General features: G+C 44.1%; 1 protein-coding gene across 5 annotated transcripts in view; it reads left to right on the top strand.

The window, feature by feature from the left end:
• Positions 1-26,361, top strand: part of NADK2 (NAD kinase 2, mitochondrial) — a 159,704-nt gene that overhangs the window by 131,775 nt on the left and 1,568 nt on the right. For 4 of the 5 annotated variants that reach the window (XM_029578776.1, XM_029578796.1, XM_029578787.1 and 1 more), the window contains 3 exons: positions 13,406-13,461; positions 13,542-13,595; positions 26,171-26,293. In XM_029578776.1, coding sequence (XP_029434636.1) covers positions 13,406-13,461; positions 13,542-13,595; positions 26,171-26,293 — 233 coding nt within the window. Of the gene's footprint in view, positions 1-13,405; positions 13,462-13,541; positions 13,596-19,280; positions 19,289-26,170; positions 26,294-26,361 lie in introns of all 5 variants that reach the window. The other variant, XM_029578813.1, reaches the window with a different exon arrangement.

Below are 26,361 nucleotides of genomic sequence, written 5' to 3' on the forward strand. Positions count from 1 at the left end.
GCATCCCCAGTATCTTTCTGACTCCAGCAGATGCGGGTGGGGGAACCTGAGTTCCCCACAACTTTACCTTAGTTATTACCTTTCTCTCTAATTTTCTTTATAAGGGATCAAGTAAAAGATATATATTTTGTTTCTAATTTCTTTAATTGGAAAATTAAAAAAAAAAAAAAAAAAATTTTTCTTTAACAAAACTTACGGGTGGAGTGACGGTTATTTACCTCACCGGGGCTTGCTTACAAGCCTTCTTTCTCTTTCTTTTCTTCTCTCCCGTTTTTTGTATTCGGCTGGGGTAGGTGTTTTCTTTGTTTATTAAGTTGCAGGTTACCTCAGCGTGTTTTGTCGTCGAAATTTCGTCCGAGGGTGCATGCTGGTGGTCCAGCCTCTCCCCACACTTCCCCCTCCTCCCTCCACAACGCTCTCTAGTTGACCCGCGGTCCCGCGAAGTTTCATTCCCCGGGGCCGCCGGCTGCCGGGAAGGAGATTCCTCGGCAGTCCTTCGGGTCGACAGGGGGGAGTTTTTTCTTCACCTTTTGCAGTTTTCCTCAGCGCGAGGCAATTTTTGCCGCTCTTGTTCGCCCCTCCCCCTCTCCCCTCAGCCTTTTTCAATGCCGCGCCCGGCGGCTTGTATAGCCTGCGGCCGGCAGGGAGTTAAAATCGCCAGGGAGGGGCGTTGTTCGGACTGCCTCCCTGATGGGGAAACATGCCCGACTGAGGGGGACGCCGAGAGAACTTCTGACCGCGACTCAAGAAAACGACACGCCCCGCTCCCGATCAGCACAGAAGCGGCGGCCATTTTAATGTCAGACTCCGAAGCGGGGTTATCAGAAGAGGATTCCCCGCTTATTCCGCCACCCCCTCCGAGGACTCAGCGGAACTTGGCAGACTCTGGACACCGGGAGGGTGAAGCCTCGGGGGCCCCTTCCGAAGGTTTCTCTGCTTTTTCTCCGGAGTTTATTGTTTTAATGCACAAAGCTTTTCTTCATTTTAGAGATGCCTCTTCGGACATTCCTGTTCCCCCTCCTCCGAAGTTGGCCCGTCTAGGGGGGTCCCCCTCTCAAGGGACTTCTTCTCCCTCTGCGGGTCCACCTCAACCTTCCAAAGATCCTCCAGCCCTGGCTGGGTGTCCAGAGGGGGACCCTTTGGCAGATCCGTCGGGAGATGATCCCACTCTGCTTTCCCATCTGGAGGGAGATGATCCAAGGACCTTACGCATTTTTCATTCTGAGGAATTAGAGGACCTGATTCCTCATATTTTGACGGAAATGGACATCGACCCTCCACCAGAGCCGGTTGGTCCACAACCAAACATTAGGAAGGGTGACCCTCTCCTTGCTGGTCTAAGACCTTTGGCCAAGGCTTTTCCCACCCATCCTTCTTTCCTCCAACTCATTTCCCGTGAGTGGGATACTCCTGAGGCCACCCTCAGAGTTAGTAGAGCTATGGAGAAGCTCTATCCACTCCCACAGGATTTTCTGGACATCCTCAAAGTTCCTGCCGTGGACTCGGCAGTATCAGCAGTGACCAAACACACTACCATACCGGTCACGGGAGGTACGGCTCTGAAGGACACTCAGGATAGAAAATTGGAAGTCTTCCTCAAAAGGATTTTTGAAGTTTCCGCACTAGGTATGCGAGCGTCCATTTGCAGTGCTCTTGCACAGAGAGCAGGTCTGCGCTGGGTACAGCAGTTGCTTACCTCACAGGAGTTACCAGATGCTGAGGCCCTACAGGCGGATCGGCTGGAGGCCGTGATGGCATATGGGGCGGATGCTTTTTATGACCTACTCAGAGTCCTCGCCCGTTCCATGGTAGCAGCAGTCTCAGCTCGACGCCTACTCTGGCTGCGAAACTGGTCGGCGGACGCATCCTCTAAAACGCGCCTGGGATCCCTTCCCTTCAAGGGTAAGTTTCTTTTTGGAGAAGACTTGGATCAGATCATTAAATCATTGAATGAGAATTCAGTGCATAAGCTTCCGGAAGATCGTCCACGATCCTCAAGGTTTTCCTACTCTTCTTCCAGATCTCGATACAGGAATCAGCGGAGGACACGAAACACTCGTCAACAAGCTCCTCGGAACCCATCCTCACGTTCAGGTTCCTGGAACCGGCCCTTTCGAGGGCGCCGTCCCGGCAGGGAGGGTCAGGGATGGGGTTCCTCTAATTCCTCCTCCTTCAAGACAAACCAATGATGCCAGTCGGACCCACGACCCGGTTCCCCGGCTGGGGGGCCGGATCTCTCTCTTTTACAGCGAGTGGGTCCAAATTACATCGGACCAGTGGGTCCTGGATATTCTAAAGCACGGCTATGCATTGGATTTTGTCCATCCTCCCAGAGACAGGTTCCTTTTCTCTCCTTGCGGATCCAGTTACAAGCAAGAAGCTGTCGCTTCCACTCTCGACCGACTTTCCGCACTGGGAGCGATATCACCAGTTCCTCCCTACGATTGGGGTCGAGGTCATTACTCCATCTATTTTGTTGTCCCAAAGAAGGAGGGTACTTTTCGTCCCATCCTGGACCTCAAGATGGTGAACAGGTCTCTTTGAGTTCCCCGTTTTCGCATGGAGACTCTTCGGTCGGTTCTAGCAGCGGTACATCGAGGAGAATTTCTAGCTTCCTTGGATCTCACCGAGGCCTACTTGCATATTCCTATTCTCAAGGATCATCAGCGCTACCTAAGATTCAAGATCTTAGGTCAACATTTTCAGTTCCGGGCCTTACCTTTCGGTCTGGCGACGGCTCCACGAGTCTTCACGAAAATCATGGTAGTGGTGGCAGCTGCATTGCGCCGGCAGGGCGTTCTGGTACACCCTTACCTAGACGATTGGCTCATACGAGCGAAGTCATGGGACCAGGGTTGCCGGATGGTCAGTATAGTACTCCGCATGCTCCGGTCTCTCGGGTGGATTGTCAACTATGCCAAGAGTCACCTAGTTCCTTCCCAGTCCCTGGAATTCCTGGGGGCACATTTCGACACGAAACAGGGCATGGTATTCCTCAAAAAAGAAAGGGCTCAGTCCCTTCGCGATCAGGTTCTCCGATTCTTGGATCTTCAAGAACCCACAGCATGGGATTACCTTCAGCTCCTGGGCACGATGGCCTCCACTATCGATCTTGTTCCTTGGGCCTTTGCCCACCTCCGCCCTCTTCAAAGGTCTCTGCTCTCCAGATGGAAGCCGTCCTCACAAGACTACCAGATGGTACTCCCAATTCCGATGGATACCGTCCACAGTCTTCACTGGTGGCTAGAATACCGAAACCTAGCTCAGGGAGTCTCTCTGGACATACCAGAATGGATAGTGGTCACCACGGATGCCAGTCTATCAGGATGGGGGGCGGTCTGTCAGGAGAGCTCTCTACAAGGTCAATGGACGGTGGAACAAGCCCGGTGGCCCATCAATCGTCTGGAGACCAGAGTGGTACGTCTGGCGTTAAAAGGGTTCCTTCCTCGGTTGCTTCACAGAGCTGTCAGGGTCCTTTCCGACAATGCGACCACGGTGTCCTACATCAACAGACAGGGGGGCACACGAAGTCTTCAAGTATCCTTGGAAGCGGACAAATTAATGCTCTGGGCGGAAAGGCATCTGTTGCGTTTGGCAGCCTCCCACATTGCGGGAGTAGACAATATACAGGCGGACTTCCTAAGTCGTCAACGCCTGGATCCCGGAGAATGGGAACTCTCGGGGGAGGCGATGGATTTGATAATCTCCCGATGGGGTCCTCCCCACCTGGATCTCATGGCCACAGCGAGCAATGCAAAGACTCCGCGTTTCTTCAGCCGCAGAAGAGAACACGGCGCAGAAGGAATCGATGCTCTAGCCCTGCCTTGGCCGCGGAACATCCTTCTTTATGTCTTTCCACCGTGGCCTCTTGTGGGAAAAGTGATTCGAAGAATCGAGAATCACCACGGTCCAGTGGTCCTCGTGGCGCCGGAGTGGCCTCATCGACCGTGGTTTGCGGATCTTCTTCTCCTGACCATGGAAGGCCCTCTACGTCTCAGCCACATTCCACGCCTACTCCGGCAGGGACCCATATTTTTACAGCAGGCCGATCGCTTCTGTCTAGCGGCCTGGCTTTTGAGAGGCGCAAACTGAGGTACAGAGGCTACCAGGAGGAGGTCATTTCGACTCTATTGCTTGCTCGTAAGAGATCTACTTCAGTCACTTATATAAGAGTTTGGAAGGTCTTCGAAAATTGGTGCGGATCTCACGACATTCAGCCCACCAATGCTTCTGTATCGCAAATTCTCTCCTTCCTTCAGGAAGGACTAGATCTCGGTCTCTCTTACAACTCACTTTGAGTACAGGTCGCGGCTTTGGGCGCCCTCATATAGTGGCGAAGGATCGCGTCTCTCCTCTCATCCGGATGTGGGTCGCTTCCTTAAAGGGGTGCGTCACTTGAAGCCTCCGTTACGTCCTCCTTGTCCGTCCTGGAATCTGAACTTAGTTTTACGAGCACTTAGCGGTTCACCTTTTGAACCCTTAAGATTTTCCTCTCTTAAGGATCTGACTTTTAAAACTATCTTCTTGGTGGCAATCTGTTCAGCGCGACGCATTTCAGAACTACAGGCGCTATCCTGTCGAGAACCGTATCTCCGTTTTTCAGATGATGGTGTGTCCCTCCGCACGGTCCCATCTTTTCTTCCTAAAGTGGTTTCGGCCTTCCATCTCAATCAGTCAGTTGAGTTGCCTTCCTTCAAATCAAACGAACCCAGGGATTTACGTCTTTTGGATGTAAAGCGATGCCTGATGCGTTATTTGGAAGTTACCAATGAGTTTCGTCTTTCCGACCATCTCTTCGTTCTCTGGTCGGGCCCCAGGAAGGGTCACATGGCATCCAAAACGTCTATTGCTCGCTGGCTGAAGGGGACAATTGCTTCGGCTTATATTGGGGTCGGTAAGCAACCTCCTTTGGGGGTTAAGGCCCATTCCCTTCGCGCACAGGCGGCGTCATGGGCAGAGTCTAGCTCTGTTTCAGTCCAGGAGATTTGCAGAGCGGCGACGTGGAAGTCTCTCCATACTTTCGCAAGGCATTATCGTCTGGATGTTTCCACACCATCAGACGGTTCTTTTGGGGATCGAGTCATCCGAGCAGGGCTATCCACGGCCCGCCCATAGGAGGGAAGCTTGGGTACATCCCATCGTCTGGAATGATCCTGGTATGTACAGGGAAAAGAAAATTATTCCTTACCTGCTAATTTTCGTTCCTGTAATACCATGGATCATTCCAGACACCCTCCCATTACTATTGAAAGTTTTAATTAGGGTGGGCTATCTCTGCTCGACTGTGCTCTTCTCATTTTTCTGCTCCTTCTAGCACTCAGAGTTGTTTTGTTCAATATTTATGTGTTAGCAAGTTTTCTCTGTTGAGGTTATCATTCTGGTTCTTTAACAATTAAAATTTTAATGTTTACTTCAATACAGTTACTTGATCCCTCTCTTCCTCTTGGGCTTGGCTTTGCTAGGCTAGAGACTGGGGATGCTGACGTGGGTGGTGAGGTAATGTAGCACCTCCCCCCAGAAATCTGTTCTGACTCCATCTGCTGGACAGGGAACATAACCCATCGTCTGGAATGATCCATGGTATTACAGGAACGAAAATTAGCAGGTAAGGAATAATTTTCTTTTTGTATCCTTCGAAGATACCTCCCCTCCAAACCATACACTGCTGAGCGACTGTCAGCTTTCCCCTTTGATTTAGTTTAAAAGCTGCTCTCTCTCCTTTTTAAAGGTTAGTGCCAGCAGTCTGACTCCACCCTGATTAAAGTGGAGCCCATCCCTTCAGAAAAGAGTTGTCGTCCCCCCCCCCCAAATTTCCCTAGCTCCTTACAAAACTGAATCCCTCTTCCTTGTACCATCGTCTCATCCATGCATTGAGATTCCGGAGCTCTGCCTGCCTCTGGGGACCTGCGCGTGGAACAGGGAGCATTTCAGAGAATGCTACCCTTGAGGTTCTGGTTTTCAGCTTTCTACCTAAGAGTCTAAATTTGGCTTCCAGAACCTCCCTCCCACATTTTCCTATGTCGTTCGTGCTTGTGTGCCACGACTACTGGCTCCTACCCAGCACTGTCTAAAATCCTACCTAGGTGACATGTGAGGTCCGCCAACTTCACACCAGGTAGGCATGTTACCAGGCTATCCTCATGTCCACCAGCCACCCAGCTGTCTACATTCCTAATAATTGAATCACCAACTGTAATGACCGACCTAACCTTCCCTCTTGGGCAGTAGCTCTGGGAGACACATCCTCTGTGCAAGAGGACAATGCACCACCTGGAGAGCAGGTACTAGCAACAGGATTATTTCCTGCTGCACCAGGTTGATGCTCTCTGATCATGAGACCTTCTTCCTCCAAGGCAGCACCTGGGCTGCCAGACAGAGAGATATAAACATGAGACTTTCAGGGACATCATAGCCAAGTCCCAAACTCCAGTCTGCCTCATCTCCTCCAGGTCTGCCACTCTAGCCTCCAGAGATTGGACTCGTTCCCTGAGACAGGAGCTCCTTGCATCAGATGCACACGTACAATTTCTCAAAGGCGGGTAAAAATCATACATGTGACACTCTATGCAGAAGACTGGGAGGCACCCCTGTTGCTGCTGGACTGCTGCCTTCATCTTAAATTTGTTCAGTTCCTAGTTAAGTTTTAGGTTGCTGTGGGAGTAGGACTGCATACAATTAGGGTCCTTTACATGTATTGGTGTATACATGTATTGGTGTATTCACTATATTTCTGGTAGTGACCTACAAGGGAATGATTCCCTACACCTTATCAAGAGTTTAATTTCTGAATTTAAATTAAAAGGCAGATTTTTATTTATTTTTTTTTTTTTTGTGTGTGAAAGTGTCACCTGTCTATAAATTAAAGGATGAGCTTGGAGAGGGGTGGGAGTTTTGGGAAACACAAACTTCTGTTTTTGCCTGCCTTTCTGACTAGCTATTCAATACAGACACATAAACGCACTAAATATACCCCAATAATTTTATTTCCACTTTTAAGTTTTAAAAATTTCCCCAAGCACTACTTACTGATTATTTTCAGCCACCAGCAAGGTGATCCTTTCCTCTGTGCTCCCACTGGATTATATTTGTCCCAAGCATGGGCAATTCTAGAACAGTCAATGTAGGTAATATTTTGAAATTGTTGGCCCAATATGCTGTAATGTCTAAAAAAAAAAAAAAGAAAAAAGTGAAAAGAATGTTATTAGGAAAAGAATGAAAATAAAACAGAAAATATTGTAATGCCTCTGAATTGATCCATAGTGCAATCACATTTTGAGTATCGTGCAGTTCTGGTCAATCCATCTCAAAACAAATATAGAGAAATTTGAAAAGGTACAGAGAAAGATTACCAAAATGATAAAAGGGGTGGAATAGTTCCCCTATGAGGACAAACTAAACAGGTTAGGCTCTCTAACATGGAGAAGAGATGGCTGAGAGGTCTATAAAATCTTGAGTGCGATAGAATGAGTAAACAGGGAAAGGTTATTTTTCCATTGAGCAATCATGACATGTGCAGGTGACGACATTCAAGGCACCAAACGGGACCCATCTTTTCAGATCTCAGTAAAAGCTGAGTATGCATGGCGATTTCTGCACGCATGCTGCCTTGTGATCCCTTCAGTCCAATTTTGTCCGAACTTCCACTTATACAGAAAATTATCCAGCGGGATTCATATGTCTGTTTCTTTAATTCTTCTGCTTCATTGCAATTCTTTTTTTCTGCTGTCATGTTCCCTCAACAGCATTTAAGTGCTTCTAAGGGTGTTCACCAAGTGCCTGGCAGTGGTAGCAGCTTAACTGCACTGGATGGGGGTCTATGTCTTCTCCTACCAGTTGGGAATTTTGAACTTCCTGGAGAAAACCAACCAACTCCTACAGCCCCTGGATTTTCTGATCAGCTTCACCAAATGAAGCCTCACTCCCATCCTTAGGAGCATGGATAGATTCAGTTTGAGACCAAGCATTCCTCCCAATTGAAAGGGCCTTAGTGGGGAAGTGACATCATTGGGTGAGATGTTTGCTTATGTCTGAGGCTCTATTCCTGAATCTGCTATAATCCCCATTTTATCTAGCACCTGGACCGTTTCTATTACAGCTGGGATGCTTATCTAGCTGGAGTCTGAAGTGTGGATTGTGTGTCAGAAAAAAACGAGTAGATTTGAAATGCTTATTTACATGTGCTGCAGCAGCTGGCGTCATCGGGCCCAAAGAGAAAATGGCGCAGGAACAAGAAGCTGCAGAGATAGGCTGCGATTGCGGCGATGTGACTGAGGACGGCACACTGCGTGCGAAATTTCTTGCCTGGTTCCTTGATCTTGATGTGGCGGGCCTCAAAAAAGAAATTGGGGAGATGGCTGAAATGAGGAGCGATGTCTCCGATCTGTGGCTTCTGGGTGGAGGAGTCAGAATCCCATCTGGATATGCAGGCCTCTGATATGAAACACTGGAGGGAGGCTTAGAAAGAGCTGATGGAAAACAAGCTATCATCCTCTCTGGAGGACATGGAGAATAGATCTCTATGGGCGAATTTGAGAATTAGGGGAGGGCCAGAGGATTCTGCAATTTTGGACTGCTTTCAAGTAGTAGCTAGCACCTGTGCTGAGTTTGGATGGAAGAACAGAGGTAGCGCCTGTGATCAAATTGGAAAGAACCCACAGATCCCTGGGGCGGCCTTACAATAATCAGCCCCAAGACATCGTTGCCTGTGTTCACAGATTCTTGCTAAAGGAAAAAGTGGCAAATGTGGCTAGGAAAGCTGGCCACTAATTTTGGAAAGGTAATAGGATTCAGATATATCAAGATTTGGCCTTGACCACCATTTGTCAAAGGAGGAAATTCAGGGACATAGTTAAGCAGCTCCATAACAATAATATAAAATATAGATGGCAATTCCCTTTTGGTCTGTTTCACAATCAGTGAGGTGACCTTATGCGTTAAAAAAAAAAAAAGGCGGCAGATATAATGAGCAGCTGGCTTGGAGACTACGCAACTTGAAACGGTGACAAACTGCCTGGAGAAACCCTTGGATGTCAAGAGACGTATTGTCAGGTATCTAAAGGTTACTAAGTCTTTGCAGAAGCCTGATCTTCTTGGCGGTACTAGACAGGGAGAGCCAGCCTACAATAGCTCGCTGGATTAAGGAGGTAGTCACGACTGCATTTGTGGATGCTTGGAAGCTGTTACTTAGTCAGGTTAGGGCTCATTCCACTAGGGGGTCAGGCAGTGTCATGGGCAGTAGTTAGATTGTTGTCTCCATTGACTGGACCTCGGGCAGCTTCCCACTCTATTTGGGAGTAGCTTGGGTACGTCCCACTTCTTCTGGATTCATCTGAATGGATGCTAAGAAATGAGAAATCACTACTTACCTGATAATTTCCTATTCTTTAGGACAGTCAGATAAATCTATCTTCCCTCGCTTGGCTGCCGAATGATTGGATATTGATTTTCCTGTGTGCCTCCGTATTACAGGAATTACTGGTAAGCATTACTCCAGTCCCTAGACTAGTGTTATTACATTCTTGTCTGAGCTCAGTGTTGACTGAGTATTGAAATGGTTATCTTTTTGGTTTGTTTTTTTTTTTTTTATCAAGTCGCTAGTCTGTCCACAGTTGCTTTTGACTACAATACTGGCAGGCTGATGTCACTGCAGAAATATATATACTGTGACATCACTTTGCTCCGTCTCCATCTGCTGGTAGAGGTGCATAATCCACTTGTTCTGGATTCATCTGACTGACCTAAATTAAAGGAAATTATCGGTTAAGTAGTAATTTCTCATTGTTTTTTTGGGAAATGTCTACGCTCAAAGCCAATGTGGTATTTTGTCAGGAATTACAGTTGACTAAGCGCAAGGAATAACCATTATGGGGCAAGGCGTTTTCACAACAATAATTTTCATTGGCGATTAGAGGTAGCAAGTATTTCGTGTAGGTACCCAAATCAGTTCAGACTCTTGGGTTTTGCATCCCTGCCAGCAGATGGTGACAAAGTTTCACTGACACTGTATTTAAAATCATGTGCCACCTGCAGCCCCTCAACATTTTTCTGTCTCCAGCAGATGATAGATGTGCAAAATCCTGCAGTCTGGAGAGATCTAAAAAAAAAAAGAGTAAAACAGAGAACTTTTCCTTATCCTCTCGTGGGGGTTGTGAAGTCCTAGAGGGGCCACCCCCTCTGATTTAGAGGTGGATGAGCAGGTGTTTGGTGACTCTTCTGTTAACTCATCCGGTGGTGTCATGGGGTGGACAATTGGTAGTTCAAATCCCTCATCCCCCATGAGGTAGCGGTGGTCCTGTCTGATGGCTCTGCATGTACCCAGCTGAACAAGGGAAAATTCCTTAATTTTTGTTTGCTATTGAAGTTTAAAAAAAAAAATAAACCAGAATTTTCTGTCTTTGCCATGCTGTGCTTGCCAAGCAGGTGAGAGTTCACTGGCAGATGGAAACACCAGACAGGCTCACCAATGAGATTAACTTTTATCACGCACAGGTTCTTCTGCTTCAGGTGACTTCAGAGCATGAGGTGTGGCACGCAGCATTTCTTGCTGCTCCTGTGGGGGATCACATGGCAGGCTTAATAGGCAAGGGCTTTGCTCCGGGTGTGTAAAAGTAGGGAAGGTCTCCTCTGGTACTTCTCTCCCTGCACCTGGACTGGCTGCAGCATCCCGAGACTCTGGCCCTTCAGCGAGGGAGGCGATTTTGGGCGCTGGAATGGTGGCCATTTTGTCAAGCACAGTAAAGGCGATGGCAGCGCAACCAGTAGGGAGATCCACTCCAATGCTTTCCCCTACAGTTATTGTGTTTTCAGGAACCAGAAGTGACTCTGAAGGGGTGGATTTTTCTCTTGATCCTGCAGATTTGGGTGCAGGTGATTTTTCCCCTGGGGGGGGGGGGGGGGGGGGGAGGGATGAGGAGGATTCCCAGCTTTTTTCCACTAATTTTCCTGTTAATACAGAAGGTGTATTTGGCCAAAAGGGCAGTTGGGTGCAAAGCTAGTGGGGGGGGGGGGGGGGGGGGGGGGGGGGGGGGCGAGTAGAATCCAGGTCCTGGTTCACCATGGAAGAGGCAATTCTCTGAAAGAAGAGATGAATGAAGGGTGTTTGCAGGGGCCTGGATCTGTTTTCAGCACCCAGGAATCCTCAAGGGGACATGGATGATATAGACCCTGATGGTGCTCCAGGGGACTCTTGGGTCTCTACCCAGGTGCTTAGGTACATCCCAGGAGTCTGGACTGATCTGGGTTTGTACAGGGAATGAAAAATGTTTGGTTCTTAACTTCTTATTTTTGTTTCTGTAATACCACAGATCAGTCCAGAGACCCACCCAGTCTTGAGGAAGGGAGAGTCTTCCACTCGTTCTGCTGTGTATATGTTGCAGTTTTATTGAGAGTACCATGCTTTTTTTTTTTGTTTTGTTCTTTATCCTCTTTATGGATCTGTTTTCAGTTGGTTACATCACCGGCCTTCTGTTCGTTGGGAGGTAAAATTAGTACTTATAGTTTGGATTCTTATCTTGGCTTGGATACAGGTCAATGCATAGGGACATGTTAAGTACAGCATCTGTGAAACTTTGACTCTCTCTGCTGGCAGGGATGCAAAACCAAGGAGTCTGGACTGATCTGTGGTACTACAGGAATGAAAATTAGCAGATAAAAACATTTTCCTTCGCAGGGTGGGCATATTCTCTCGTTCTCTGGTGGTAGATATTCGGGCTATGTTGAGGGTAGATATATTCTTCTTAAGGTCCTCATGGCTGATGAGCTGTATACAATGTTTAACTTGTATGCTTCCAGTTCCAATCAAGGACCTTCCCTAGACAACATTTCAAAGTTCCTGGAGCAGTGGACAGGGGCACCTTATTATCGGGGGTGATTTTTAACATTACAAGGTACCCTTATATAGACAACATAGGCTCGGGGACTGGGCGGACGAAGAAACATAGGCAATCTCTTAAAAACCTGATTGTGGCCCGTGGTTTGGTTGATTTTGGAGGCTGAGAAATCCAGTTCAGAATGTTACATATTTCTCTTAAACTCACAAGTCATATTCTCGATTAGATTATTTAATAGATAAAGCGTTAGTGAGCCATATAGGTGAAGCGGATCTAGGGAACATGACGTGGTCAGATCATGCTCCAGTTTGGGTGTGTCTGCAAATGAATAGTAGAGATGAGGGGGTAAGTTATTGGCGATTAAACAATAGGCTTTTAGATGATAAAACATTTAATGAATTTCTTACAGAACATATATGAGAATATGTCTTATCAATAGCTCAGAGGAGGTAACATTTGGCACTCTCTGGGAGTGTCCTGAAAGTGGAGAGACTAGGGTAAATTGATCTTGCGAGTCTTATTCCTCAAAAAGGAGAGGAAGAATTTTGCTTGTGCAAAAGATTGCTAAACTTGAACTGAGTCACAAGAGGTCCCTGGAGCACCATAGGTTGCAGAAACTGGAGGAAGCTAGAAAGGAATTGCACGAATTGGATTTAGCCAAAATAGCCTTTCAATTGGACTTACTTAAACAGAGGCACTTTGAGTTTGGTAATAAGGCAGGGCAAGTGCTCGCAAGGAGGTTGAGAGAAAAGACGATTCAAAAGATTTAAGATCTGGTAAATTTTTGTACACAACAGCGGAAATTAGTAAAAGATTTACCGGTATGCAGTTCTATGAAGTTGTATGATTTTGAAATGCAAATTTTATGCAGGCTAGTGAAAAATATTTAGAGTGTATAAATCTTCTGACGTTATCTGGGGAAGCGAGGGAGAGGCTTAACAAATTACGGAGTTTGATGTGTGCCAAGTAATTAAAGACCTCCCTCCAAACCAAACACTGCTGAGTGACTGTCACTTTCCCCTTACAGCAGTTTTTAAACTAGAACAATCTCCTTTTCAAAATTTAGCGCTAACAGCCTGGTTCCACCCTGGTTAAGGTGGAGCCCGTTTGTTTAGAAAAGACTGCCCCCCCCCCCTCCCCCAACGTTCCCCAGTTCCTGACAAAACTGAATCCCTCTTCCTTGTACCATCATCTCATTCATGCATTCAGACTCCAGAGCTGCTCTTGCCTCTGACTTGAGTATGGAACAGGTACAGGGAGCGTTCTCTGAAATGTTCCCTGTACCTAAAACCCTAAATTTGGCTTCCAGAACCTCCCTCCCTCATTTTCCTATGTTGCTGCCCACATGTATCTCAACAGCTGGCTCCTCCCCCAGCACTGTCTAAAATCTAATATAGGTGACGTGTGAGGTCCGCTATCCGCACCAGGCAGACATGTTACCAGGCAATCTTCACACCCACCAGCCACCCAAAGGAGGAACTTTTGCCTAAGCAGTGTTCTTAGCTTTTTATTATACCAGAAAGAGACTCTCTGAATTTTGGAATTAGAAATACGAATCTTACTGTTTGTTTCTTTAGGTCCTACAATATTAACAAAATGGCATTTCAGGCAGTGGATGAGGTGCTCAAGATTGGTGAGTATCAAACTATTGCAAGCATGCTTCCTTTGTAAGAAAACAAACATTTTATGATAATACTGCCTTCTTATTTACAGCTAAAATACAAGAGAATTTGAAAGTTCCATTGGACAGGAAGTTGATTGAAAAAGGTTAGTATCTTTTTACATTTTTAAATTTAATTTCTTTAGCACTTACCTATAGTATTTTCCAAGCAGTTTTGATTACTGCGGTTATGTTCTTTTTCATACAAATGTCACCAGCACATTGGCAGACATAGCACGCACAATTCTGTCCTATTGAGCATCACAAGCTGAAATGGGCCCTGAAAATGCCAGTCATTTACAAAGAAGTCTACCACTTGTTATGTATAAATGTAATTAGCAAACAAAGTAAGAGGTGGGGGGGGGGTTGTTTGTTTTTGCTTCTTTTGATAAAGGGTATTACTTTGTCATAGCACAAGAGACTCAGCACTTGTCTCTATCTCTATCATAGGCAGTTATGGGATTTGACTAGTCACAGCCGCCACATCATAGTATAGTTCTCAAATCTGCCCTCAAAATGACCAGTATTTCTAAGACCCATGCCATTGGTGCCCCTAGGTTATGAAACTAAGACCTTGGAGCTTATTGGGAAGTTTGATTTATCAGAATGCTATGCCACAATCCCCTATATAGTGTCTTACCAACTCTTTGTGGTCAAATACTTGCATACCATTTATGAAGATGCTGAAGAATTTGTTGACTATCTCCTTAAGAACATAAGAAATTGCCATGCTGGGTCAGACCAAGGGTCTATCAAGCCCAGCATCCTGTTTCCAACAGAGGCTAAACCAGGCCGTAAGAACTTGGCAAGTACCCAAACACCAAGAAGATCCCATGCTACTGATGCCAGTAATAGCAGAGGCTATTCCCTAAGTCAGCTTGATTAAAAGCAGTTAATGGACTTCTCCTCCAAGACCTTATCCAAACCTTTTTTGAACCCAGCTACACTAACTGTACTAAACACATCCTCTGGCAACTAATTCCAGAGCTTAATTGTGCGTTGAGTGTGAGACTTTTCTCCGATTAGTCTTAAATGTGCTACTTGCTAACTTCATGGAGTGCTCCCTAGTCCTTCTATTATCTGAAAGTGTAAATAACTGATTCACATCTACTCGTTGAAGACCTCTCATGATTTTAAAGACCTCTATCATATCCCCCCTCAGCCTTCTCTTCTCCAAGCTGAACAGCCCTAACCTCATTAGCCTTTCCTCATAGAGGAACTGTTCCATCCCCTTTATCGTTTTGGTCGCCCTTCTCTGTACCTTCTCCATCGCAAATATATCTTTTTTGAGATGCGGCAACCAGAATTGTACACAGTATTCAAAATGCAGTCTCACAATGGAGCGATACGGAGGCATTATGACATTTTCTGATTTATTAACCATTCCCTTCGTAATAATTCCTAACATTCTGCAGCACACTGAGCCGACGATTTCAAAGTATTATCCACTATGATGCCTAGATCTTTTTCCTGGGTGGTAGCTCCTAATATGGAACCTAGCATTGTGTAATTACAGCAAGGGTTATTTTTCCCTATATGCAGCACCTTGCACTTGTCCACCTTAAATTTCATCTGCCATTTGGATGCCCAATTTTCCAGTCTCGCAAGGTCTTCCTGTAATGTATCACAATCTGCTTGTGATTTAACCTACGCTGAATAATTTTCTATCCGCAAATTTGATAACCTCACTCATCTTATTCCGTTCCAGATCATTTATAAATATATTGAAAAGCACTGGTCCAAGTACAGATCCCTGAGGCACTCTACTGCTTACCCTTTTCCATTGAGAAAATTGAACATTTAATCCTAATCTGTTTCCTTTTAATCATATGTAATCCACAAAATGACGCAGCCTCCTATCCCATGACTTTTTAGTTTTCTTAGAAGTCTCTCATGAGGGACTTTGGATTTTCAGAAGGCGTTTGACAAATCACTACATGTACTGGTTCACCTTTATCCTTATGTTTATTAACCCCTTCAAAAAAAAAAAATGAAGCAGATTTGTGAGGCAAGACTTCCCTTGGATAAATTCATGTTGACTGTGTTCCATTAAACCAAGTCTTTCTATATGCTCTACGATTTTGATCTTTAGAATAGTTTCCACTGTTTTTCCCAGCACTGAAGTCAGGCTCACTGGTCTATAGTTTCCCGGATCGCCCTTGGAGCTCTTTTTAAATATTGGGGTTACATTGGCCACCCTCCAGTCTTCAGGTAAAATTGATGATTTTAATGACAGGTACAAATTTTAACTAATAGATCAGAAATTTCATTTTTTAGTTCCTTCAGTACCCTGGGATGCATACCATCTGGTCCAGGTGATTTGCTACTCTTTCGTATGTCAATCTGGCCTACTACATCTTCCAGGTTCACAGTGATTTGGTTCAGTTCGTCTGACTCATCACCCCTGAAAACCATCTCCGGAACTGGTATCTCCCCAACATCCTTATTAGAAAACACGGAAGCAAAGAATTAATTTAGTTTTTCTGCAATGGCCTATCTTCCCTAAGAGCCCCTTTAACCCCTCTGTCATCTAACGGTCTAACCGACTCCCTCACAGGTTTCTTGCTTCGGATATATTTTAAAAATTTTTATTATGAGTTTTTTTGCCTCTACGGTCAACTGCATTTCAAATTCTCTCTTCGCTTGTCTTATCAATGTTTTACACTTAACTTGACAGTGCTTATGCTTTATTCTAGTTTCTTCAGATGGATCCTTCTATTTTTGAAGGATATTTTTTTGGCTAAAATAGCCTCTTTCACCTCACGTTTTAATCATGCCAGTAATTGTTTTGCCTTCTTTCCACCTTTATTAATGCGTGGAATACATCTGGACTGCACGTCTAAGATTGTATTTTTAAACAATGTCCATGCCTGTTGAACACACTTAACCTTTGCAGCTGCACCTTTCAGTTTTTTTTCTATTTTCCTCATTTTATCAAAGTTTCCCTTTTGAAAATTTAGTATTAGAGCTGTAGATTTACTTATTGTCCCCCTTCTAGTTATTAGTTTAAATTTGATCATGTTATGATCACTATTGCCAAGTGGCCCTACCACAGTTACCTCTCACCAGATCCTACGTTCCACTAAGAATTAAATCTAAAATAGCTCCCTCTCTCGTTTGGTTCCTGAACCAATTGCTCAATGAAGCAGTCATCTATTACATTCAGGAACTTTGTCTCTAGCAAGTCCTGATGTTACATTTACCCAGTCAATATTGGGGTAATTGCACTGCCAAATTTATTTATTTATTTAAGTTTTTCTATACCGACATTAGTAGGCACATCATGTCGGTTTACATTAAAACTCTAGTTTGGAAAGGTACAAAGAACAGGGAGCGGGGGGAACTGGGACAACTGGTGGAAATTTGTACAACAGAGGTTGTTACAGTACAGGGAGGCTATAAGGGAGCCTGAAAATCAAACTAGAAAGTTAACAATTTAGTAGGATAACTGATAGGTAACAGAGGTATAACTGAAAAGTAATTAAAACAAATTAGTAAGAAAGCTGTTAAATAAGGAATAACAGAGAGGTAACTGGTAGGTAATTGGTAGAGACGGGGTCCACAATTGGCAAAGTGGGGGCATGCTAAAGTCTAGTCAGGGTAAGCCTGATGGAAGAGCCAGGTCTTGAGCATTTTTTTTTAATTTGAAGGGGCAGGGTTCTAGGCGGAGGCTGGTGAGCAGGGCATTCCATCGAGTGGGTCCAGCAGTTGATAGGGTGTGGTCCCGAGGTGAGGTGGGCACTTTTAAGTGGTGGGATGTGCAGAGTGCCTTTGCGGATTGCTCTGGTTGGGCGGGATGATTGAGTCGTAGGGGTTCGTTGAGCCAGGATGAGTTGTTTTTGAATATGGATTATGGTGAGGATCTTGAAAAGGATACATGAAGGGATAGGGAGCCAATGGAGGTCTTTTAATAGGGGTGTGATATGGTCTGATTTACGTGCGTTCATGATTCTAGCAGTGGCATTCTGCAGCATTTGCAGGGGTCTGATTGTGGAGTAGGGGAGGCCTAAATACAAGGAATTACATTAATCTAATTTGGTTGAGAGGGAGGCTTGAATAACTGTTCTGAGATCGTGGGTGTGGAGTAAGGGTTTCAGTTTTTTTTATGATATTTAGCTTGTAGAATCCTTCTTTTAAGACAGAGTTGATATGTTTTTCTTAGGTTTTGATCAATTAATACACCCAAGTTGGCTGAGTAGTCAGTAGGTGAGAGCTTGTGCGTTTGATGGTTGTGGATGAGGTGTAGTTCGTGTTTTGATGAATTTAGTGCAAGATGGAGATTAGTGAGTAAGGAGTTGATGGAAGAGAGGCATTTCTCCCAGTATTTTAGCATGGCGTTAATGGAATCTTGAATAGGTATGATGACTTGTACATCATCTGCGTAGATGTAGAATTTAAGGCAGAGTTCGGAGAGAAGCTGGCATAAGGGCAGGAGGTATATGTTAAAGAGGGTGGACGAGAGGGAGGAGCCTTGGGGGACTCCCTAGGTGAGGGGGAAGTGTGTGGATTCTGATTTTCCTATTTTAACAGAGAATTTTCTGTTCTCAAGGTAAGTTTTCATACCTTGAGAACAGAAAATACAAATGTCAGCTTCTCTGATTTCTCTTAGTATTTGATCTGTCTGACTATTTTGTCCAGATGGATGGTAGTATATGCCTATCACTATACATGGGATTTCTACCCATATAGATTCTGCTGAGCATTTAGTCTCTTGTATGATCTTTATCCTGTTGGACTCTATACTCTCCCAGACATAAAGTGTCACACCCATACCAAATTGATCCTCCCTATCATTGCGATATAATTTGTACCCTGATATAGCACTATCTCATTGGTTATCATCCTTCCATCAAGTCTCTGTGATGCCAATTAAGTCTATCTCATCATTTGCTGCTCTACACTCTAACTCTCCTATCTTACTTCTTAGACTTCTGGCATTGGCATACAGACATTTCAAAGTGTGGTTTTTGCTTGTTTTAACAACCTGCTTTTCAGTTGATAGGGGATAATTTGGAAATCTTAGCTCAGGTAATTTTTTACATATAGGCACGTGGACTACGTTTGCTTTTATTGGAACCTCTCTGTTGGGATGCCCTAACTCTCCTGTTTCATTAGTATCCTTCAAGGATACTTTCCTCTGAACCATGCACTGCTGAGTGACTGTTGGCTTTCCCCCTTTTTCTAGTTTAAAAGCTGCTCTATCTCCTTTTTGAAAGTTAGTGTGGAAAAGTCTCCCTCCCCCCCCTTCCCCAAAAGTATCCCCAGTTCCTTCCAAAACTGAATCCTTATTCCCTGCACCATCGTCTCCTCCTACGCATTGAGACTCCGGAGCTCTGCCTGCCTGCCTCTGGGGACCTGCACGTGGAACAGGAAGCATTTCAGGGAATGCCACCCTGGAAGTTCTGGATTTCAGCTTCCTACCTAAAATCCTAAATTTGGCTTCCAGAACCTCTCACCCACATTTTCCTATGTTGTTAGTGCCCACATGTACCATGTCAGCCGGCTCCTCCCCAGCACTGTCTATAATCCTATCTAGGTGACGCGTGAGGTCTTCCACCTTCTCACCAGACAGGCAAGTTACCAGGCAATCGTCAAGATTATAAGATTAATTTTATTTCTTTTTAAGGTGAAAAGCAAAGAATGCGATAAATATCTAGTTCCGATAGGCATCAAGAGCCTCTACAGTGGCCATAGACACTCATATTGTAATGGCTATGAGTTTCATGTTCAGGGAAGGCTTGCTAATGTGCCATGCTTCAAGGACAATCTCTTTAAAAATGAGCTGAAAGAAGTGTTGGATGTCATAAGATTCATATGCCATATTTCAGACCACCTCTGCTGCCATATTTACACAAAGATGTAGAAACATCTTGAGCTGATTTCAGCGCAAGACACCAGAGTGGATTCCTGAAGAAGTAGTCTCTTCTTCAAGTGATGCTTCCCTGGGCCCTCTCTCCTGTCAATAGGACATAAGAATTCACAAAAAAAATCGAAAGAACTCAAATCCCTATAAAGCCACTCATTCAAAGCAGTGTTCCAGTCCTTATTCTAGAAGAACCCACCATTTTAATTTTTGGGGTGGGGTGGGGGGACGGGGACTGGGGCAGGGAGAGTGGAGGAGGTTGAAGAGTTTAAACATTTTTGGTGCATGGCAAGGTCACTCTGCTCCTTTTGGAATTCTAGCTCATTCAGTACAAGATCTGGCACCATGAGCCTTTTATTTGCAACTACCCAGGAATTTTCTCCTATTTTATATCCCCTGCCAACTCAGTTATTTATTTTTCTTTACCGATATTCGATTTGACATATCACGCCGGTTTACATACAACAGGATGTCTAAGGCAGGCTTTATAATGACATGATACAGTATAACAGATTAACTTATTAACTGAGTACATATAACTTGCTTTACATAATAACTTTTCTAATAGTAATATGTTCTAATTTAACTTACTATGTACAGTGGCTGAGAGGGGAATTGGCAGTTAGTAGCCCTCAGCTAGATGTCTTCTGGAACTTTGCAATCTTGGGCCCTAAATCCAGCTGTTAGTTGCTTGACTGTGAGCGGGAGGCCCACAGCCACATAGACTATATCCTGTGACTTGGGTATATTTCATATTTGCTAGGAGCACTACATCTCCAGTACTACATACTACTTGTAGTAGTATGGCTTGGCATCAGCTCCACTAATTTTTGCCAGATGCCTAGCTGTTTGAACTGACTTATGAAAAATTTGGGGTTTGTGAATTCTGTGTCTGAATAACTGGTATGTGTTCTTGATTAGTCAGTCAGGGGTAAATGAATCCATGCATGTTGCCACCTGGGTGCTGGAGTCACTAGGGTTAGTCATCAATTAGCCTACATCTTATCTGAACCAATCACCTCAATTGGAGTTCACTAGGGCTCATCTAGATGCAGCTTGGGCCATGAACATAGTCTGAGATTGTGGCTGCATTGGGGGAGAGAATGCAGTCATCAGATATCAGCTTGATCCATGTTGAGATTACTACATCTTATGACCTCCACAGTGCATGTGATTTCTATGGCATGTCTCTATGAGGTAGTCAAATAGCTGAATACATAGCAAGTGGATACACTATATATAGAAGAAAGCATTCAGCAAAAAAAATCAAATCAGTGTAGACACAATGTATGCAATACTAGCTGCTTAAGGACCATCATACCACTCGTAAGTGACAAACTTTTTTGTACATGTTTCTCCCTGGTCACATTTACTCATCAGTCCTGTGATAATCCTATAATAGTCCTTTTTTTGACTCTTATGTGCAAATAAAGCTATTAATTCCCTTTTGTAAGAAATTTCAGTCCCAGAGCAGCAGCAGTAAACTTTACATTAGTGCCATCTAAAGTTTGCTGCTGCTGCTACTCTGGGACTGGAAATTTCTGACAAAAGGGAAGAAGTAATTTTATTAAGGGGAAACTTTGATAAAATGAGGAAAATAGAAAAAAAATTGAAAAGTGCAGCTGAAAAGGTTTAAAAGTATACAACAGGTGTGGACATTGTTTAAAAATACCATATTAGAAGCTCAGTCCAGATATATGCCATTCATTAAGAAAGGTGGAAGGAAGGCAAAACGATTACCAGCATGGTTAAAAGGTGATATGAAAGACCTTTAGCCAAAAACAATCCTTCAAAAATTGGAAGATGATCCATCTGAAGAAAATAGGAAAAAGTATAAGCATTGAAAATTTAAGTGAAAAATATAGATAGGACAGGCTAAAAGAGAATTTAAAATGAAGTTGGCTGTAGAGGCAAAAACTCATAACTTTTTTTTTTTTTTTAATATATCCACACCATCCTTCAGGAAACCAATCATGTTTGCATTCTCACCAATCTTAATCATGCAAATCCAGGGATCACTGTGCTACGCTATATCCAATCTCTAAATCTTTTGGCATAGATGTTGAAGGGTATGTAACTTGATCACTTGATTTTTCAGATCTCAAGTCTTTCTGTATTCTAGAAAGGAATCCACTAAGAGACCATATGGTTTTAAATGAGTTTGCTATTTGGTGTGAGAGTAGGGCTATAGATTCTCTTACTTGTTCCACACAAAAACTACTTAAAGGACTTCTTTGTAGCGAAGTCTGACCTAAAAAAAATCATTTTAGGGTTCACTTCCCTGAAATTGACTATTGCTATGTAGAAGAAAATTCTGTTTCTATATAGCCTTTAGTTATTTGTCAGATTCATGCAGGGATTGCTGCAATTAGTCTCCCACTGTGTCAAGCTGTCTTGCCAACATTCTTCCCTGGGCCACATGCCCAGAAGGGGTAAAGCAGCTCTCCATACTTTGGGTTGTAAGAGAGTTGCAGTCTATCTACAATAGACTGAAATCTTTATAAAATTTATACAAATTTTTGTTTGCTATACAACTGAAAGAATAGCCAAAATAAGTGATTTAAGAAAACTTGAGTGATCAAATGGTTGGCAGTTAAGATTCAATGCAAAAAAAGTGCAGAATCATGCCTTTGGGGGTTCAGAAATCCAAAGGAGCAATATGAGACCGTAGGTGAGAAGCCAATGTTTACTTGACAGGAGAGAGATTTGGGGGAGATAGTGTCTGATGATCTCAAGATATAGCGAAACAGTTTAACAACGTGGTGACTAGAGTCAGAAGATTGCTGGGATGCATAGGGAGAGGCTCACTTAAATAATAGAGAAAAAAAAGGAAGTGATCATGGCTATGCTCTCAATCTAAAGGATAACTACATTCACTTTGAGAGATTCTCTCATCACAGGAAGTAGCTCAGATTCATCATGGGAAACGGGCACCTCCAGCACTGCATTCTGGAGTTTGGGCTCTTATCTGCCTCGTAGGTCTTCATGAAATGCTTAGCTGTGGTAGCAGTGCACTTACACAGGCTAGGGGTGCACGTATTTCCTTATCTGGATGATTGGTTAAGAGCCCATCTCAGGCAGGAGCCAAGGAATCAATGTGCATGACCATCTAGGTGCTGGAGTTACTTCGGTTCTTTGTCAGTTACTCCAAGTTTCATCTCAGTCACTCACCTCAGTTGGAGATCTGCAAGACATGACTCAGACCAGATTCTTCCTCTCACAGCAGTAGGCCACCACCTTGATGGCCATAATGGAAGAAATAGAAGAGAGTCAGCAGACATCAGCTTGGCATATGTTGAAGTTGTTGGACCACATGGTCACAACCGTTCATGTTACTCCCTTGGCACATCTGTACATAAGAAGAGCCCAACAAACCTTGAGGTTGCAGTGGCTACAAGCCACTCAGGATCTTCGACACTGCATCCAGATCACTTTGGGACAATTCCAGTCTGGCTCAGGGAGTTCCCATCCAGATTTCTTCAATTCAGATGGTCCCAGCCACAGATGCTTCCAACTTGGGTTGAGGGGCTCATGTAGATAGGCTTTGCGCCCAGGGCTTCTGGTCCACCCATAACCTCAGGACCAGATAAACTTCCTGGAGCTCCAGGCAATTTGGTATGCTTTATGGGCTTTCAGATTGGCTGTCCAACAGAGTGTCTGCTTGGAGCAGGACAAATCAAGTGGTAATGTATTAAATCAACAAGCAGGGAGATTCAGGCTCGTACCTCTTGTGTCATGGGACAGTCCAGTTGTAGACTTGGGCCACCTATCTGGCCAGTGTGGCAAACAGCTTGGTGGACAGATTGTCGGTCCTAAAGACTCCACAAATGGTCCCTGGATCATGGAGTAGCAAATTGTGAATCTTCCACCTCCTGGGACATCCTGGAGGTGGATATGAAATTGGCTGTTTGAAACAGAAAGGTCCCTCTCTTCTACTGCACACACAGGGCGTGCACAGCAAGCTAGCCCCAGATGCTTTCACTCTTCAGTGGGGCTAGGGACTTCTGTACATGTATTCTCCAGTTCCTCTGATATTAAAGACTTTATTGAAGCTCTGGGAGAACAGGGGGGGACCATGATGCTCATAGCCCCTCATTGGCTGAGACAGATCTGGTTTCCACTCCTATAGGAAATGTTCATTCAGGAACTGTTCAGATTGGGGTTTTCTCTAGATCTCATCACTCAGGCTCAAGGCAGGTTGTACCACCCTAATCTCCGGTCCCTCTCGCTCACTGCTTGGATATTGAGAGGCTGATTCTGCAACCACTTGGCCTTTCAAGGAATTTCTCATGTCCTAATGGCTTCCAGAAAGCCTTCCACTAGAATGTCCTATGGATTGCAGTGGAGGAGGTTTGCTGTGTGGAATGATTGCTAGGCATAAGATCCCTTCTGCTCTACACAAAAACTGCTTGACTACCTTCTATGTCTCTCTAAAGCTGGTCTTAAGACCATGTAGAAGGTAAGCCTATTTCTGTTCAGCCTTTAGTTGTATATTTCATGTGGGATCTGCTTCATTTCAAGCTTACAATCAAACCTCCTGCTGTGTTGTGGGACCTCAGTGTGGTTTTGTCCCAGCTGATGAAAGCTCCCTTTGAGCCTCTATGTTCCTGTGAGCTGAAGTACCTGACCTGGAAGATCATATTTTTTGGTGGTGGTCACTTCACGCTGAAGGTCAGTGAGTTTCAGGCCTTAAATAACTTATCTATCTTGTACACCCTATTTTTGCATGATAGGGTAGTTTTGCATATGTACCCTAAATTCTTGCCTAAGGTGGTGTCTGAATTCCATCTTCACCAGGCAATTGCCCTTCCAACATTTTTCCTCAAGCCTCAATCTCACCAAGGTGAACAAGCTCTTGGCTGCCTATTTGGAGTGGACAGCCCCCAATAGAAAGTCCACCCAGCTTTTTGTTTCCTTTGTTCAGAACAAGCTGGGAATTGCCATTGTCAAACACTCTGCAATTCACTGGCAGATTGCATCTCCTTTGTTACATCCAGGCAGGCTTGAATCTGGTGGACCATGTCATGGCAGTGTAGTTGGTTTACTTATGATCAATCTCCATACAGATCTCTAAGATTGTGACGAGGCATTCACTCCACTCCTTCACATCACACTACTGTTTGGATAGGGATGGTCTACACAACAGCAAGTTTGGCCAGTCTGTCCTCCGAACTCTGTTCCCACCTAGGGCATGTTATTTTGTTCCAGGCTGCCCTTCTTAGGGCATACATATAAAAAAGGCCTGTTGACAACAAAAATATTTTGGTGACCTGTTGACATTGGTTTTTTGTTCCCCTTTTTGTTGGGGACTGCCTGTGGCTAGGGATTCACCCTGTGTGAGGACTGCCATTCCTTCTTGTCCTTGGAAAAAGTAGAATTGCTTAACTGTAACGGTGTTCTCTGAGGACAGTAGGATGGCAGTCCTAATAAGACCTACCCACCTCACCATGGAATTGGGTTTCTACTTTGTGTTTTGTTAGCTAAATTAGACTGAAAAGGGACCCTGTGTGGGTACATAGTTTTAATGCATGCCATAGGCATGCTCTGAGGCTCAGTCAAAGTTTCTAGAAACTTTGACATAAGTTTTCCGTGCTGGGCTCCATTGGATGATAGGCTGGTCTACAGATAGTAAAACTATCTAATCATGCTCATATCTTTTTTACACGTCACAAAGTTGTCTTCAATTTCAAAATCTACCTTATTTTTACTCCATATTCTTATTTTAGTGCATACAGTTAAAGTTTGCATCATCGCTTATATCAAAATATCTCAAATTTTTCCCCAACCCCCAACTTCCCTCATTCATATCCCTTCCATGCAACCTCATACATTCATCACAATCCTAAAACATCCCAATTATAAAACAATTTGCGGTTGCCTTTATAGCCTACAACAACCCAAATATTTATGATGGTGTTCCTCTGGCAGTCCATCCAATTCAAATGTTGCTCCTTGCTTGTATTTCCCAAAATTAAGGACATGCTCGTTGTGTCAAAAAATGCAAAAGCTCCTTTTCCTTCAAAAAGGTATCACCTTCATTGAGGCAAACTTGTATATTCTTTCTTTATTTGCATTTTGAAGTGCCTTCGCAAATAAACATTCAGTTGAACAGCACCAGGAGATCACATTTAACTTGCTTTTCATAGTGATGATGCAAACTGTTCAATTGTATGCACTAATATAATTAAGATAAAGGTAGATTTTGAAACTGAAGACAACTTTGACATGTGTAAAAGATATGAGCCTGATTAGATAGGCTGTCTACAGATTGTATACTGCCTCCTACCAACAGTAAAACTAACAGTGTATAGGATAAAGGGCTCCATTGGATGATGTCACCCATGTGTGAGGACAGACATCCTGCTGTCCTCGGAGAACACCTGTTACAAGTAAACAACTCTGCTATGTTATTGTGCTAAAATTGTATTGAAACAGACCACTCCCATGTGCAAACTTGCAGAATTCCTTTGATATGGATGTTGTAAAGACCTTGCTGCTGAAAGGGTCAATAGTCTTTTTTTTTTTTTTTAAATATGCTGTTAAATACTTTATTTGTGGAGTTAATTTTATGTGCTGTGAAGCTTGAATGTAGAGAGATACCACTAAAATCCATTCAGAGATTTTTATATAGGTATAAATGTCTAAAATTTTACTCCCCTTTTCCCTTACTTAACTCTTCAGTTATATTGCCCAACTGTCAGTTTTTTTGTGTTTCTCCTAAAGAAGGAATCTAACTAGCTCAAATGCCATTGTGATAGTTCTGACGTGCTGTGCACCTTTGACCTTGAAAATGTTCCTTAAAGTTGTTTGTTCTTCTAGTGACAAGGCATACAATGACTCTCTGCTCTACAGTCCCGAAGAGCCAAAGATGCTATTCAGTATACGAGAACCCATCGCAAACCGGGTTTTCTCAAGCAGCCGCCAAAGAGGCTTCTCCTCCAAGTAAGTGAGAACAAAGTGTAGGTGGTCCGCTGCGGGGAAAAATGTTTGCTGACATCTGAATTGATTAT

The sequence above is a fragment of the Rhinatrema bivittatum genome, chromosome 1 (genome assembly GCF_901001135.1).
Source record: "Rhinatrema bivittatum chromosome 1, aRhiBiv1.1, whole genome shotgun sequence".
In the NCBI taxonomy this organism is placed as follows: domain Eukaryota; kingdom Metazoa; phylum Chordata; class Amphibia; order Gymnophiona; family Rhinatrematidae; genus Rhinatrema; species Rhinatrema bivittatum.